Source organism: Sinocyclocheilus anshuiensis, unplaced genomic scaffold (genome assembly GCF_001515605.1).
Source record: "Sinocyclocheilus anshuiensis isolate Anshui unplaced genomic scaffold, SAMN03320099.WGS_v1.1 scaffold1260, whole genome shotgun sequence".
Classification (NCBI taxonomy): Eukaryota; Metazoa; Chordata; class Actinopteri; order Cypriniformes; family Cyprinidae; genus Sinocyclocheilus; species Sinocyclocheilus anshuiensis.
The window spans coordinates 245,215-261,549 of record NW_015546079.1 but is presented as its reverse complement, the minus strand read 5'-3'; the positions used below and the strand labels follow the sequence as shown (position 1 = coordinate 261,549).

The window sequence follows — 16,335 nt, the reverse complement described above, 5'->3', positions numbered from 1 at the left end:
AAAAAAAAAAAAGATATATATATATATATATATATATATAAAGAGAGAGAGATAGTATTTTCGGACACATTTATTGAATTCTTTGAAAGCGAAAAATGACAAATATATACTAATGAATTAATTGTTTCAGTGCTTAATATGAAGTAAAGATGCACCATTATGCCAAAATCTGATCTTTGAAGCATATTGTATGGAAATGTGCTAGTTTTAATTAATTGAAGAATTAGTTTTATTCAGCTGAAGCATTTAAATAGGTTTTAATAAAGTCAGTTTTTTTTTTTTTCAAAAATAGGTTTTAAACCTTTATTATTATTATTTATACTGTATATTTATTGTATTTTAAATTGACAATGAAATATAAAATAGCCACAGAAGCTAGCATGGTGTAAAATAACTTAAAAAAACAAGCAAACAAACATTTCTTTCTATTTCAGAGGAGATGGACAACGGCGTGGACCAGTTGGATGGGCAGGAACGGACTCAATCTCCAGGCTGTGAACAGAGGGATGCTGGCAGAGAGGGGGAGAGAGACGACAAAGAGAGGGAGGAGAAAGACAGGGAGAGACTGAGAGTCAAACTGCCCCAGAGATCCGACATGATCTGCGGCTTTGCCACCCTCAAAGGTTTCAGTGTGTACACATTATTGTATCTTCATCTGATTTTATTACCATTCATCATGTCATATGTCACAGGCTGTGCAGATTGCTGATGTTTTGTGTTTCAGGCACTGCTGCAATGAGAAACACCAAGAAAGGGTCCTGGTTCATTCAGGAACTGAACACCACAATCAGACAGAGAGCCAACGACACACACCTGGCAGACATACTTGTGCAGGTAAAACATTTTAGTCCACATTTTGAATACACTGATTTATGGCCATTGATGGTTTCCAAACAATGTTAACATTTCGTGTTTTGTACCTGGCACTTTGATATTTAATTCAGTTGATAGCCATTCAAAATCGGACTGTTTTATAAATAACACCTTATTCACAACTTGTAACAGCATAATCATGTAAAGCCTGACATATGAAATAACAGCCATGAAAATATGTTTTGACATTGATCAGTTTATTGAACATTTAGACAAAATCTAAAACAGTTTGCATATGTGTTTTTGTTGAGTATCATATTTGATACTTCAGGCTTTTGTGGCCCATATGGTATGATATAGGAGAATATAAAGCTCAAACATATCAGTGTTCTTCAGAGGCCCTAAATGAGCAAAAATATGCAAATTGCAGTTGCTAATACTTATATTGACAACAAGACAAAATTCTGATATCTTTTAAATCAATGAGATCTTTATCAGTATAGCAGACAACTTACATAAAATGTGTATAAATATCAGTTGTCACTCTATATCATCCAATAATATAGTGAGATAAAATTTCAGTGATGTTTGAATAAATTTATATGATTAAAAACTGTGTAGTTTTAATTGTGGGGGCAAAACATATAATGCAATGTGGATTAAGAGATGTGCAGATAACATTCCTCAAAAGCTTAATGTATCATCTTTGATACTCACATTTTGACATGACTTTTCAAAAAATGATGTATGTATGGATAATAAATGAAACCTAAGTTTCCACAACCTGATGGGGGATGAATTATACTAAAAGGCCTTTTACTTGCTAAAAAGTATAAATTTTCAATCAGATGACAGACGGCATGTAGTTGATTGTGTATAATGGTGTTTTCAGCAAAGTTTTGATCATGTTGATAATTAAGATGCCTAAAATATAATTATTTCAAATATAATAAAAAAAGTTTGCATGTAAAATATGATAAAAGTAGGCTTTATAGGGTTAAAATATATTTTGCTCTCTCTGTTGTTCTCTATAGGTGAATGGTCGAATTAAAAGCAGAGAGGGATACGCACCTGGTTCAGCCCATCATCGCTGTAAAGAGATGTCAGAGTTCACCAGTTCCCTCTGTAAAGACCTCTACCTCTTCCCTAAGTACTACCCCAACAACTAGACACACACACACACAAACACACACACACACACACACACACACTCTCCCCAGGCACGAAGCACACACAGAACACACTGCCCTCAAAACTGATTTTGATGCAGTAGCGGGAGCTTAGCGCACGTGTGTGTGTACATCCATCACCTGCTGCAAGCTCAGCACACAACACACAGAGTCATGTAAATCTACTTACACCCATTCCATGTGTCATCTGTTTCACATCCCTCAGCACAATGACAGATTCATAGGATGCGTGTGTTATTTACAGTGGATTTGCCAAGATAGATCAGATTTTTTAAAACTTCTTGGGTGCACTTAGAAAATGCATTATCACAAACATTCTCCATTTATTCTTTATTTTTTTGCCTTGCTCTTAACTTTTTTTTTTTCCATTTGTTTTATCCATTTGTTTTCATGATTTATAGGGGGAAATTGGAGTTAAAAATAAGCTGGAAAATTAAATATATTTTAATTCATTTTTTTTATTCAGCAGCTGTATAAAATCTGCCACAGAATTACCCTTTTTTAACCAAAGCCAACATTTTATCAGTCTTTTGTTTTATCGGATTAATTTTTATATCTATTTGTTTTCACTCTTCTTTGTATAGTTTTGTTTTCTCAGTAATTCATGTTCTGTATGCTTTGCAATTGTGGAGCCTTTTTATAGCCAACTTGTTGGTACATTCAGAGCAGTTTAATGATAAACCCCCCATCTGTCACACATACATGGTTGTATGCATAGACATGCATAGTAGCATTGTGCCAGTACCATACTAAACTCCTTCATACCATTTCACTTATTAGATTGGAGCAGAGCAGATCTGCTCTTACTTTATCTTTGGTTTCAGTTAATGTTTTCTGTAAGTACTGTGGCATGACATCTGTTAATTTTCTTTAGTTATCCTGTATGCACCATGGCAGCTTTTTTGAATTTCGATAGGGCTTCCTGACTCTGAGTTAAAAGTTAAACTATTTATTGATCCATTTTGGTTAGCGTATAATAGTTATTTTTAAAAACATTACTAAGATGCATATCAATATACTTCTCCAGACATTTGAGTAATTCCAAAACTTCTGGATTCCAGTTGCATTCCAAATGGTGTTTTCACTCGTTTATATATCCTTCTAACATGTTTTGTAATTATGCCTGTACATATGCATGTTTCTCTTACTCTTGCACATTTCTTTTCACTTCAAACATTCTGTGTGCCAATGAATGCACATTATGGCGACTGAAAGTATTCTGTCTTAAAGAAAATCCTACAGGTGGCGGTAGAGAGCTTTTGCATTTTATCAGCTCACCTTTTGTCATTTAGAGCTTCCAGTTTTTAGACACACAGTCACACAGTTTCTGTTCTGCACACACAACATTATTCCTCGTGGGAATGTAGACTGTAAATTTGAGTGTGCTGTTTTCCATCTGTGTGTGTGTCTTCCTGATCCAGTAGGCATGACCTTTAGGTTAATGGTCGCAACCTTTGACCTTTTGACACTGCCATGGCATCCCTCAAACTTTCTTCTACATTCCACACTCATCACCTTTACCATAGGTTATCACTCAACATGATTATTTTATTTTACTGCATTTTATTTAATTTTTACTGTCTTAGAAGCCAAAAGGTTTTATGTAGATGTACACTGTTCATGCTGATATTGCTTTCAAGGAACTGTTGCTTTGTTGGGTTTTATTTTGATATTTTAACTAATAAGCTTCTTTGAACTGGCAGAATAATATGGGCATAAGTTCATTTTAAACACACATTAAAATCCTAAGTATAAAATGAGGGGCTGGTGCAAATAAATAATTTATAAAGGATTACTTTCATAATGGAAACAGTGCCATGATAATTTAGAAAAAAATATATTGAAATATTTAAACAAATGACTGGTTTATTTGATGAAATACTAAAAGTTATTTTCATTAGTCAAACGTTGTTTCAAAATGAAAAATAAACTTAAAGTAGGAAACAGACAATGTATATACACTAGGAAAATGTGTCACAGTTTTACTGTACTGTGTTTGTAAGTATTTCTTTAATGCTGCAGTCATTCCATTGAGAGAATGCCAGCACAATGATGTTCTCCAGAACCAGCCTAACATGAAAGGAAAGATGGGTTCATTTTAAACTACTCCTCTAACTGTAACTTTATACATTTTAATCAATGTATTTCTCAGGCTGTGTTCACCTGGTTTTGAATGCGTGTTCAGAATTGTAATGGTGAAAGCATTGTGACACTGAGCGCTACAGGTTCTAGTTGTGGTAACAAATGTTTAAAAGTTCCCCTATGAAGGTATTAAAACCCACAATGGACATAGATACATATAATATAATCCAGTTTAGTCCCTGGCAGCCTGACTGTGCCAGATGAATGCCTTGCAAACTTGATATTAATTGGTTTATTCACTGCCTTTGTCATATGTACAAACCAGCTCTAAAGGGTGCTTTAAGAAAACTATAGGGAACTGTCATTTTTGTATTTTTGTAATGCAAAAGCTGCCATGTAATAAAGAAATACTGTTCCAAAGACCATTGACTTGTGCTGTGGATTTCTTTCTATAGTTGTTTGCTTGGATAAATGTATCGGTTGTTGTGTATTTGAGTTGGAGTGTATTGTCTGGTTGGTTATAATAGAGTGCCATGTTGTTATGCTCTGTGTTGAGTTGTTTAGTATTAGATGTCTCTCACTCCCTCTCCCTCTCTGTTTTTCAGAGTTGTCCTCGGCTTCCGTGGTGATGCATTTTTATCCGTGTGCTCGGGTTTCTCTGTCCTGCCGTGGCTGCAGGAACGGCCGTCATTGTACCGATCCCGTAACACTTACCCATCTGACCTGTTAGCGTGACTCCAGAACTGAAACCTTTGCCGCAAGGCCCAGATGGTATGTATATAAATGCGTGGAGGATTACTTTAATCACTTTATTTATTTTTAAGCTTTATTTAGTCGTCCACCGAGACGTTCTTCCAGGTATATCCTGGCCAATCGATTGGCAGGCCCAGTTGTGATATAAAAAGCGACAACCTACACAATGTATTTCAGATCCACTTGAAGTCACGAAGGATCGTGTATGAGGTTTTGCTGTACTTTTAGCTTGTCAGATCAGTGGATGCTTCACCCGGATGTCTCTCTAGGGTAATTCCTGTAAACATTTCGGACTCTAGAAGCTATGAGTTGGCGGAGAGTTTACATATTCATCAGCCCGTTAATCAGAGTAGAGGTTGAATCACAGCAAGAGTGAGTTGTATTTTAAGACTGTGCGGGGCATCTGAGTTTCCTCGCTGCGGCATTGACGCTGTTGTATTGGGTCATGTTGCCCCCCCCCCCAGCTCCTTCCAAAACACATACTCACTCATCATGTTACACGGGTGCCCCCGAGGGGGTGGTGTCCTGTCAAAAAACACCCATGCTCGCCAGAAGGAACAAAAACAAGAAGAGGTGGAAGTAAAACGGAAATCCAGCTGGGAGGGGTTCAGGCCTGCAGATAGATGGGGAGGCATGTTGCCGCTAGTAACGGCTGAGAGTGGGGATGTCGTTAGTGTGAGATGAGGCGGCGATTAGCCGTGTGCCGCAGCTAAGAAAAGACAAGCAAATCTGGACCTGTATTATCTATTTAACACAAAACACAAGTACGCTTGTTTGGGCTCATCTGTTTCAGTCACTCTCTTCGCCAGCTCTCGGTTTGAGTCTTTGAGTTTTTACTCACTACACTACACCTTATAGTGATTTTTAAAAAACAGTTTTTCTTGCCCTCTTCATAAAATTGATCCTTATTTATTTCCTATATCCTGACAGTGCTTATTCTAGTGTTTGGATTATGTGTTCGTACTTACAGAATGTGTAGACAAAATGAATGGTCTCCTAACAAGAATTTACCATGGCAACCATAGTTTCCCTCTAGAATACCATAGATGCAGATTATTGTTAACATTGCAAAACTATATATATAAAAAATAATAAAAAAAAAAATCTCTTAATATTTCTAGGTTTTCCAGTCCTGGAATACCTAGAGATATTAGGGAAGTGTTTTTTTACAGCACTGGAAATGTAATGTAAATGATTAAATTTTTTTTTTAGTTCTAAAGTCCTTTATCAGGTAGAAATAATCTTCAAATTTGATATGTAAAAATATTTGAACACTTTACGGTAAGGTTCTGTTGTTTAACATTAGTTTACATCACTTTAATATGAGCTAACAATGTCAAATACTTCTGAAGCATTTATTAATATTCGTTAATGGTAATTTCAGCATTTACTAATACATTATTAAAATCTAAAGTTGTATCTGTTAATATTATTTAATAGACCTGCTCTAACATGAACTTACAAGGAGCAGTTGTATTTTTATTAATAACTAACGTTAACAAAGATTAATAAATGCTGTAACAAATGTATTGCTCATTGTTAAAGTGTTCAAAATTGGGGCCTTGTTGTGAAGCGTTACCAATATTTTTAATATTAAATATTAATATGAATAACTTTTCTGTCATTCAGGCAATTTTCAAACTTTTATCCAAAGTGATTTATAGTTTTTTTTTTTGGTCTTGGAAATCATGGAAATCAGGCAATTTCAAAGGTGTGTTTTCTGGGCCTGGAAAGGATTAAAAAGTAATAAAATGGTAATAAATAAACAGTTTTAAAAAAGTAATGTAAATTTCCATATTATTTTTTCCAGTCTCTCTTAAGTTAGTTAATTAAAAATGCTATCTATTTGTTGAAAATCACTGTAAAAAATAATAATAAAAAAAACATTGTTAAGAAACAGTGGGAACCCAGAATAATTTAAGAAATTTGCCAGAATATTTCTGTCATTCCTAATAGAATTACAGTTCATTTAAGGTGTACATTTTCAATGGTTTTCATGGTCATGGAACATGCCAGGTAAAACAAAAAAAGGAGTTCTAAAATAGTGATTTTAGGTCCTGGAAATTTTTGGAAAATTAATAAAATATTAACATATGGAAATTTCTGACTGAACTCTTAAGTACTGCTCTTTGTGAGTGGAATCTATAAAATAATTTAAAATCTTTATCTTATACTCTAGGATTGGAAAAATTCTGGAAACTCGTAGCTCAAAATGATCGAGAACCCTGACCTTTGTGTTACCAGCTTGCTTATATACCAAACTAGCCAATACCAAGTACTGGACAGAAACTATGGATACTATGGTAATGTTTTGTAAGAGTTGTGAATATCTGCATGTTTGTGATGTGTTTGCGTTCTCTGTGCCTTCATAAGTGTTGTTGGTGCAGTGTATTACAGGTAGGCCGACACTTTGACAGTTTGTGGATGGTGTGTTCCAGTGTATCTAATTGAAGAATCACGCGTCTCAGCATTTTTCTCGCAAGTGTGTGTTGCGGGTACTGTAACATAAGAGTGAGGCAGCGTGTGTATCTCGCGCTTTGAGCAGGGTGGTGTGTGTAACTGAATAAACGGGTAAGAGTCAGTGAGTGTATGTGTTTCATATGCTGTAACACAGGAGTGAGACTGTGTGTTTATTTTTGGCTCAGTGCGAGCGTGTCGATGGCTGCCGATGCGTCGCAAAGGAAAGCTCTGAGATACCAGCAAACCCTGGTCAGTCACTGTCTTTCTGTGCCTCTTTCTCTCTCCCGTTGTTTTGTTGTCTCACTCTGAGGCGTTTCGCTGTCTTGCTTTTGGTGGGTGGCTTGCTGAGGTTTGTCGTGGTCAGTCTGGTCTGTTCTAACCTAGAAACGCTTGTCTGCCCAAATTATGAGACTTTAAATAATGGGTCTCAAAGTCTTTCACTTCACTAGCCTCAGCTTTAATTGATTTTCCATTCTATTCTTAGTGGCGACACACATGGAGCTCACTGGGCTGTTCTAGCACAACTCATGGATAGGCATGAGAATTGTCGTAACCTGTGTCAACACCCTGCTGATTAAAGACAAATTGTCTCGTAAACGTCCATAAGAGCCAATACTGTAGATTCGTGCTTCCTTATCAGATGCTTATTGGGAGAAAACCACGTTTGCATGCTCTGCTTTCCACCTTCTTGCTTTTTTAATGCTTATCGGTATGCTTATAGCTTCCCGTTGCAGCATTTTCTGTCCAAAATCTGTTTACTGGCCTCATTTGGAGTGGAAAGAGTCTCAGGTTTCTGAAGATTCTGTAAAACACCTCGCATGCCTTTGAGGATTATTTGCAATGTCGTAGACTTGCTGAACTAAGCAGATGTGTGGACCAAACCTCGTGATTTGTGCGTATTCGTGCTAACCTACGCACTCCATCTCTGCTGCTATATGCTAGCAGAAACCTGAGCATGCAGGTTAAATATACGCCTAGCTCTCTCCACCGGGCTGCTCTCGATGGCCGCTGTATGGCCGAGAGGAACGTATGGTTAGCTGGTTAGGCGCTTTGAGCTATTTGTTCGAGTTTGGTTCTATTGGACAGCTTATTGGGAAGGACTGAGGATTGTATTAAAGTAAAAGGAAATACATTGAACACAAAAGGTCAAGTGTCAAAAGAAAGCGCGAGAGAATAGTCGTAAATTATGGTGTGTGTGAGAGTGAGACGAGCGTCAATTCTTTAGCTGTCAGTTTTGCACTGTCACAAGTCATTAAGTTCCCACACACAAGCTCCCCTCAACCTTCCAATTCTCCACCTGTCTTCCTCTCTTCTCTCGCTCGCGAGTTCCCACATCGATTTTCTTCTCCTGCCACACAATATGGGAAGATCGCCAGGGCCGGGAGCTTTTTTTAACTTCTGTAAATTTTACGCATAAACGCATTACTTGCTCAAGACAGTATTACAAATGTGTGTGTGGTCAAATTATGCCAACTTAAAGGGATAATTCACCTAAAAATGAAAATTCGGTTAAATTTTACTCACCGTCATGCAGTTCCAAACCTGTGTGACTTTCTTTCGTCTGCAGAACACAAAAGAATATTTCCCGGACATTCGGACATTTTTGGTTCCCATTCACTTAGACATTTTGGTTGCACTTTATATTGCAGTTCATGTACTTACAGTGTAATTACCTAAGAAAGTACTGGGTAATATAAAGTAACGATTACCCATTCTAGATTTAGAGGTAGATTTACAGTTAGTACCTAGTTATAATTGCTATAATAAATACATGTGGTACAGGACTGTAATAGAAAGTGCTACCGACATTTCTCTAAATTTCTTTTTATATTTCACAGGAGAAAGTAAGTCATGCAATTTTGATGTGAGTAAATGACGACTTTATTTATTTTGGGTGAACTATCCCTTTTATGAGGGAATGAAGGGATAATACAACCAAAATGAAAATTATGTGATCATTTAATCACCCTCATGTCGGTCCCAACCTGTATGGCTTTCATCTGTGGAGTCCACAAGTCATTGGACACCTTTAATTTTCGTTGCGTGGATAAAAAAACACTCATGTTTTACAGAAGAATGTAAGTCAAATAGGTTTGGAACAAGTGAGGGTGAGTAAATCATGATAGAATTTTAATGTTTGAGCAAACTATCCCTAAAAATGCTGAATGGTTTCTGTGAGGGTCAGGTTTAGAGTTGACGGATGGAAATTATAATTTGCTTGGTGTGAAACAAAAGAAGTCAATGGAAAGTTTCCACCACGATGGAAAAACTAATGATTGTGATAGCGTATGGTCTTGGAGGACGATGTATTCGTTTACAGCAGTGTTTGCTTATACTGATGTTAAACAACACTGAATGTTGTTTTTAATGGTCACAATTAAGTGATTTCACTTCCAGGTCAGGCAGCTGCTGATGACCTCTTCTTTAGCACAGAGGCCTCTGGGAGTCTGACTGCTGAAAGACAGCAATGAACAGACTGAGAGTGAATTGGAGAGAGTGGTGCAGGAGATAAAAGGGTTGTTGCGTTTGAACTTTCACTTCATTATTGGGGAAAAATGCAAATAATAATGTTTTGATGATGAATTAGCATATTCCTTAGGTCTTGCGAACTGCAGACTACAGACTACTGAAATATCCAAATTCAAACAAGTTTGTTTACCAACTCTTTTTTGCTTAAAGAGGTCATATGATGCGATTTCAATTTTTCCTTTCTCTTTGGAGTGCTACAAGCTCTTGGTGCATAAAGAAGATCTGTAAAGTTGCAAAGACTAAAGTCTCAAATCCAAAGAGATATTCTTTATAAAAGTTAAGAGTCAGCCACACCTACCTAAAACGGCTCGTTCTAACACGCCCCCACATACCTATGTCACTATCTGGGAAAATTTGCATAACGCCGCCCAAATGTTCACGCAAAGAAAGAAGGCGTAACTTTTATTCTCGCTGTAGTATTGTTGCCGCCGCCGCCATGTCGTGAAGGCACTGTGTGATTCGTTGTGAAAGCGAAACTACTTTTAATGAATGACAGTGTAGAGGTGAACTTGGAGATGTCACTTTACGTCACAAAGCTGATGAGCAGCATAAAACAGCCAACTTCAATCAACACCATTAATGCAGGTTAGGGCTGTCAGAAAAACATTCGAATTTCGAATATTCGTCGAATTTAAAATAAAAATCCACATTCAAATGCAAAAACATTGCATTCGAATTTTAGGTGTGCGTCAGGCAGTATTATCAGTGGCGCACGAAATGCGACGACGATGTAAGTGTCATTGCATTTTAATGCTTTTGTTAGCCTATCCAGTTGAACCCACTAGATGCGGCGCTGCTACATTATTCATTCAATATATTGCGGAAAACGAGAGCATCAGTGTGGCGAAGATGTTGTTTACGTCAAAACCGAAACCAAGCCGTTCACACAACGCATATTTATCGCATTTTCTAGCGGGACGTCTATCACCGTTGCACTCGCGTCTCGCAGAAGAGAATGTTTAGAAAGCTATGTAAAATTAATGTAAGTTCAACTTTTAAAAAACGTCTCAGTCAAGCATCTGCATCAAGTTTTTAAATGAAGAAAGTACTCTTTGTGATTGGTTTTCATACATATAATTGTTTAAGCAACTTTTTTAATTATATATGGTTTATAAGCATTATTTTAAACATTATGCAAAGATAGTCGTGTTATTTTATTATGCTTTGAAGAAACGTGCATAATATTTTGCTCGATGCGTCCTCTTGTGGCCTCGGGAGAGAAGCCAACAGCTTTTTTTCACCCCAACTGAAATTGTCTTTTAAATTAGAATATTGATAATATTTAAGTAAAAAATTCGAATTTAGTTTTTCAGCCATTTTGACAGCCCTAATGCAGGTTTAACCGAATTCAACTTCAGCACAGACGACAATGAATGAAATGATGCAGAAACGTGTTCACATCCAGTTACCTGCAGTGGACTTCAGCTGACCGCCAGACAGGATTAGGAAGCCGCAGTCCTATGAATTAACAGCTGCTGACAGCCCACTGTCAACCACAGTCTGTAAATGAAGTGCACTGCATTATGGGTAATGTGGTTTGCTTAGGCATTAACCTACAGGACACCCCCTATAAGGCAGATACAGTTACTAATATCTGAATATCTTGTGAAGGTTAAAAGGAGAAGGAGAGGAGGAACATAGGCACATAGCAGATGAAAAGGAAGATAGGAACAGACTGACAGGAAAAAGAACACAATGATAAGGGAACCCATCAACACTTTTGAAACTGTTCTGAATTTTGACCAGATTCTGGTGAGATTAAACATTATAATATTTTTATTTTTTCTCCACACAAACATTTTGGTAACTTGCTATACTGGACAGAATTTCATTAACTGGGACTAATGGATGTTGATAATGTTCTATTTTATAACTTTTTTTTATGGAAACCTTGGGATGAAGGTCAGTCTATATTTTAACATTGTCTAGAAATTAATTTATTTTATTATTAGATACATTTTTTTCTTAGTATTTTCGTTTAAAGTTACTGCTTAAAAAAAGAGCAACACATACAAAAGTAAATATGTCAACATATAATTTGTTATTATTACATATTATTGCATAATAATAATATGCATTTTATAATGTTCATAATGTTTTCTTAATATAATTACATTGATATTAATTTTATGTGTATGTTTACATTTTCTATGATATAAACATTTATGATATGATCAGTCTTTCTTGCTCTCCTGGTCAGTCTGTCAGTAAATGGGTCGGATTGTATTATTATTATACTTGCACACACACTGACCATTATATTTCTGTTTTTAATTAACTCTCAAAGTCACTATGTCCTTCACTGCTTATGTCTGTTAGCAACTTTCACTCTCTCTACTCGGTCTGTCTTCAGCTCTCTCTCGCTCTCTTGTCTTTGAGCCTTTTTATTAAGAATAACATGTTGGATAATATATTTTTGGTCTTATTCTTGATCTTTCAGTTGTATAGAGAAGACATCATCTGATCTTTCAGAACTGAGCTGTGGGGTTAGGCTCTGTGAGATTTAGGCCACGGTTGTAAAGTTAAGCCTGCACTGTGGAAATCAGTTAGAGGAACGAGGAAAACAGGTGTTTGAGAAAGAGAGAGAGAATATGTTGTCGTAAAAGTAAATGTTTTTCTGTTACAGAACAGTCTCTCTCACGCTGTCATCCTGAATTAGTGTACTTACTTTAGAAAAATGAAGAGGCAATAGCAGAAACAACCTTGGGTCTTCTCTCTATCTGACACAAACTCTGCTATCTTATCAGGATAATGTAATAAATGAGAAAAGAATGAAAAGACTAAAAGTCGTCTTATTCTCTCAGTTTTTTTTAACTCTCGCGGTGTTTGTTAAATTATTGGTCATTCAAGGGTATTTGTGTGTGTGTGTGTGTGTGTGTGTGAGAGAGTGAGTGAGTACGCGCTAATATTCAAGTGCAGTGTATAAATGCTGTTGTATAGCTGGATGTCTCATAGTGTGAGATGCTCTGTGGAAGAATGTCAAATCTCTATACAGTATGTTCAAGACTGCAGCTACACATGAGGTGGGTTTGCATTCGTCTATTTTGAATGCATGTCATAGAATTCAGCATTCTTGTTCACTTTCATTCTAATAAATTCTAAATTAATTCTAACTGTAATTACTAAGACGTCATTAACAGTAATGGACATTAATAATCATAATATTTAACCTTATATACTTATGTATATATTACACATAATTACAGACAATAACTTGTGGATCAGTGGATCAAATAAGTTAATCAAAGTTGTCCTAAGACAAGAACGGTTATTGTTTTGTTTTTAGGACAACTTTGATGAAAGGTTTTGATCCACTACATACGTAACCTGAGACATTTTTTCACAAATCGCACCCTATATATATATATATATATATATATATATATATATATATATATATATATATACATATATGAAGAGTTCAGATGCAAAAAGCTCTAAGTGCTATCTGAAATTTTCATCTAAAATCAGCATTTTTTTATCAGGCTCCTATATTTATGTTCAGTTATTTCATTTTAATGGCATAGAAAAGGACCTGTATAAAAATGCTCATTTTAGATGAAAATTTCAGACGGTACTTAGAGGCTTTTGCATCTGAACTCTTCATATATACGTGTATGTATGTTTGTGTGTGTGTGCGCTTAGTCAGTTAATCCACATACTTGTATCTGCTTATTTATTTAACGTACTTTACTTTTTTCATACCATTATTAAATAATCCTTAGTTAGGATTATTAAATGCCATTAAAATTAAATGTACATTGACTACTGGTCTACTGTATAATAATTGTCCATGAATGAATGAATTAAAAAAAAAAAATTGTCAATTATTAGTGAACGAGAATAACTTTAATCAGCTGAGTTGAAACGGATATAAATTCTGGCCTATAATTTAATATGAACTTCCACTAAAGTTCAAAAATTGTTTTTGGACTCTGCATTTGGAAAACAAACCAACAATAAATTTACATTTTGAGTAATGAAGAACAGTGCTCGTACTGGAATGTTTTAAATGTAATTTATTGCTAAGACTCACTCATCAGGTCTGAATGATGGTTTGGTTCATTGAGTTCTGTACTGAAATTGTATCTTTTTTTAACACAGCTACCAAAAACACAGCTGTTTATGTACTTTGTTTGAATTTGTGACAAGATAAATGCCCCCAAATGTTTCATGATCATCTTTATCTATTTTATTTCATTCTTGTGTATTTATGCGTGCATGCATGAACATTTTTTTTAGATATATTTATCAGTTATTTCAAATGCCTTATATAAATATACAAATATTTTGAGTTGTATTATATGTATATTGATTATTTCTTGTTTTTGAGGGCATGAGGGGGCTGAATCCGATCCCTTCTGTCTCGCACCATGTGGGGTCTGTGCTGCTCAAGAATGTATGAAGGCGTGTGTATTGGGTGTAATGGATGGAAGGTGAAGAATGTCATGGTGGATCACTTCCTCCTTTACTGGCCAATATCCAGAGTGTGCGGTCTATCCTGATGGACAACCCATTATTTTTGTATTTGTGTATTCAAGTAGCTCACCAAGAAATCAAAATTGATGATTCTTCTTTTTTTTATGGCCTCCTTTAAGTTTGCAATGCCCACTTCTAACTGATCCCCATGATCTAATCAAATCCTGATGGACTAAATCAAGTACCACCCTATGCTGTTTTGTCATTTGATTCATGATGACCTTAATCTGTCCTTTCTTTCTTTTGGGGTGTTGGGCTTTTTTTTTTTTTTTTTAAGTTGGTGCAATATAGTTGGGAACTTTTGAGTACTTTCGGGCTAAATCTTGTGCATGTGCGTGTACTGTATGTATGATTGAGAGTCCCTCGTGGGAGCGCTTTTTCCATTCTGCCCTGTTAGGGCAGATTCCATTACCCCCTCCTGAATTTAATTGCTTCCATGTAAGATCTTCCGTTTTCTTTGTTACTGTTTGTACTAAATAAATCTTTTTTGCTTGATTTATGGTTCGGGTGTTGAATCAGTGCTGGGACGGGAGACAGGGGCTCTGAAGACGTACAATTTGTTTAGTTTATTTAAATTCTTTCTTTATTTTATTTAATCGGTTCCTTCTCCTCTACCCTAGACAGGGGAGTTCGTAACAGACAGCCTGACTATTTCTGTCTGACATATACAAATGACTGTAACTCACCACCACACACACTTACATTGATTCACTTCACATTCCTACTTCCACAAGTATGTACACACAATCTCACTGAACCAGTGAGCACTCTGAAAGTTGTGAAATCACATGATTTTACCATTAAACTGCAATTATCCACATAATTAAGAATGACGTTTTACCCATATTTGCTTTGTTCACTGCAGATTTTCCTTTCAGTGATTTCCTTCACTCTGCTGATCAATGTGGGTGTAGTGGTCATTTCTGTTCTTGGTAGAAACCCGCATTCTGTCTTTTTCAGCTGTATGGGGAATATCAGGAGCAGCTGGGTAATATTGCCAGACGGGAGGCCACACGTCTGTTGACTGAAAGGCAATGGAAGAGGTATGCCGGCAATGCCAAGGCAACCAGGAGAGGCCATGGCCGAGCACATCATGCCAGCCTGGATGTGGGACCCATGACTCCAGGTTTAAGCCCCTCCTCCTCTATACAGAAGCCACGCCCCTATTCCAAATGCCAGGGTGAGTGACTAAAGAAAACCCATTCTGTTTACCTAGAAATCAAGTGCACTGGTCTAAAGTGCAGATAAAATGCAATGTCTAGTGGGAATAGCCATTAGAATATGTTTGCATTGCAGACTGCCTGGCCCGGATCCAGAGGTATATTGTGACAAAGTTGGGCGAGGACTGGATCTTCCTGGTTCTTTTAGGTCTCACTATGGCTCTGGTTAGCTGGAGCATGGACTATGCCAGTGCCAAGAGCCTACAAGGTATAGAACAGAATGTGCCTATTTGGTGACACTTAAACCCTGTGTATATTTAAGCAATATGTTTTGAGAGGCTCTGCTATATTGTCATGTAATTCTGGCTGAAGGCTGTTGCTGAGCACGGCCTTAAGTTGCTTTTATAAAATGGGTATTACATTGTAATGTTTGAAAATTCAAATACTATCCTTCTGCTTAAATTTAGACCACCCTTCAAAAGTGTTTGGTCAGTAAAGTTGTTCTGTTTTGAAAGAAATTAATACTTTTTCTTACTCAGCAAGGAGGCATTAAATTGATTAAAAGTGACTGTATAGACATTTAGGTAACATACAGTACAATAAGGTCCCATTAGTTAATGTTAGTTAATGCATTGAGTAACACTAACAATGAGCAGTCTATTTGTTACAGTATTTGTTAAAGGGGTCATATGACGTTGCTAAAAAGAACATTATGTGTCCTCTTTTGGAAGGCCAAACAAAGTAGTTTCGCTTTCACAACGAAACACACAGCGACTCCACAACATGGCATGACATAAAAGTTACGCCTTCTTTCTTTGAGTGAACATTTGGATGGTGTTATGCAAATCTTCCCACATTGTGACGTAGAC

At 36.4% G+C, this 16,335-nt stretch overlaps 2 protein-coding genes across 4 annotated transcripts in view; both read left to right on the top strand.

Moving 5' to 3' along the window:
- Nucleotides 1-2,362, top strand: part of casp2 (caspase 2, apoptosis-related cysteine peptidase) — a 7,678-nt gene extending 5,316 nt beyond the window's left edge. For 2 of the 3 annotated variants that reach the window (XM_016501390.1, XM_016501392.1), the window contains 3 exons: nt 435-629; nt 725-834; nt 1,848-2,362. In XM_016501390.1, coding sequence (XP_016356876.1) covers nt 435-629; nt 725-834; nt 1,848-1,982 — 440 coding nt within the window. In that variant the 3' untranslated portion in view covers nt 1,983-2,362. The remainder of the gene's footprint in view (nt 1-434; nt 630-724; nt 835-1,847) is intronic. The other variant, XM_016501391.1, reaches the window with a different exon arrangement.
- Nucleotides 2,363-7,478: 5,116 nt separating this feature from the next.
- The window catches only part of clcn1b (chloride channel, voltage-sensitive 1b), a 29,813-nt gene continuing 20,956 nt past the window's right edge, over nt 7,479-16,335 (top strand). Inside the window, exons 1-3 of the mRNA XM_016501393.1 lie at nt 7,479-7,547; nt 15,267-15,486; nt 15,603-15,734. Coding sequence (XP_016356879.1) covers nt 7,497-7,547; nt 15,267-15,486; nt 15,603-15,734 — 403 coding nt within the window. The 5' untranslated portion in view covers nt 7,479-7,496. The remainder of the gene's footprint in view (nt 7,548-15,266; nt 15,487-15,602; nt 15,735-16,335) is intronic.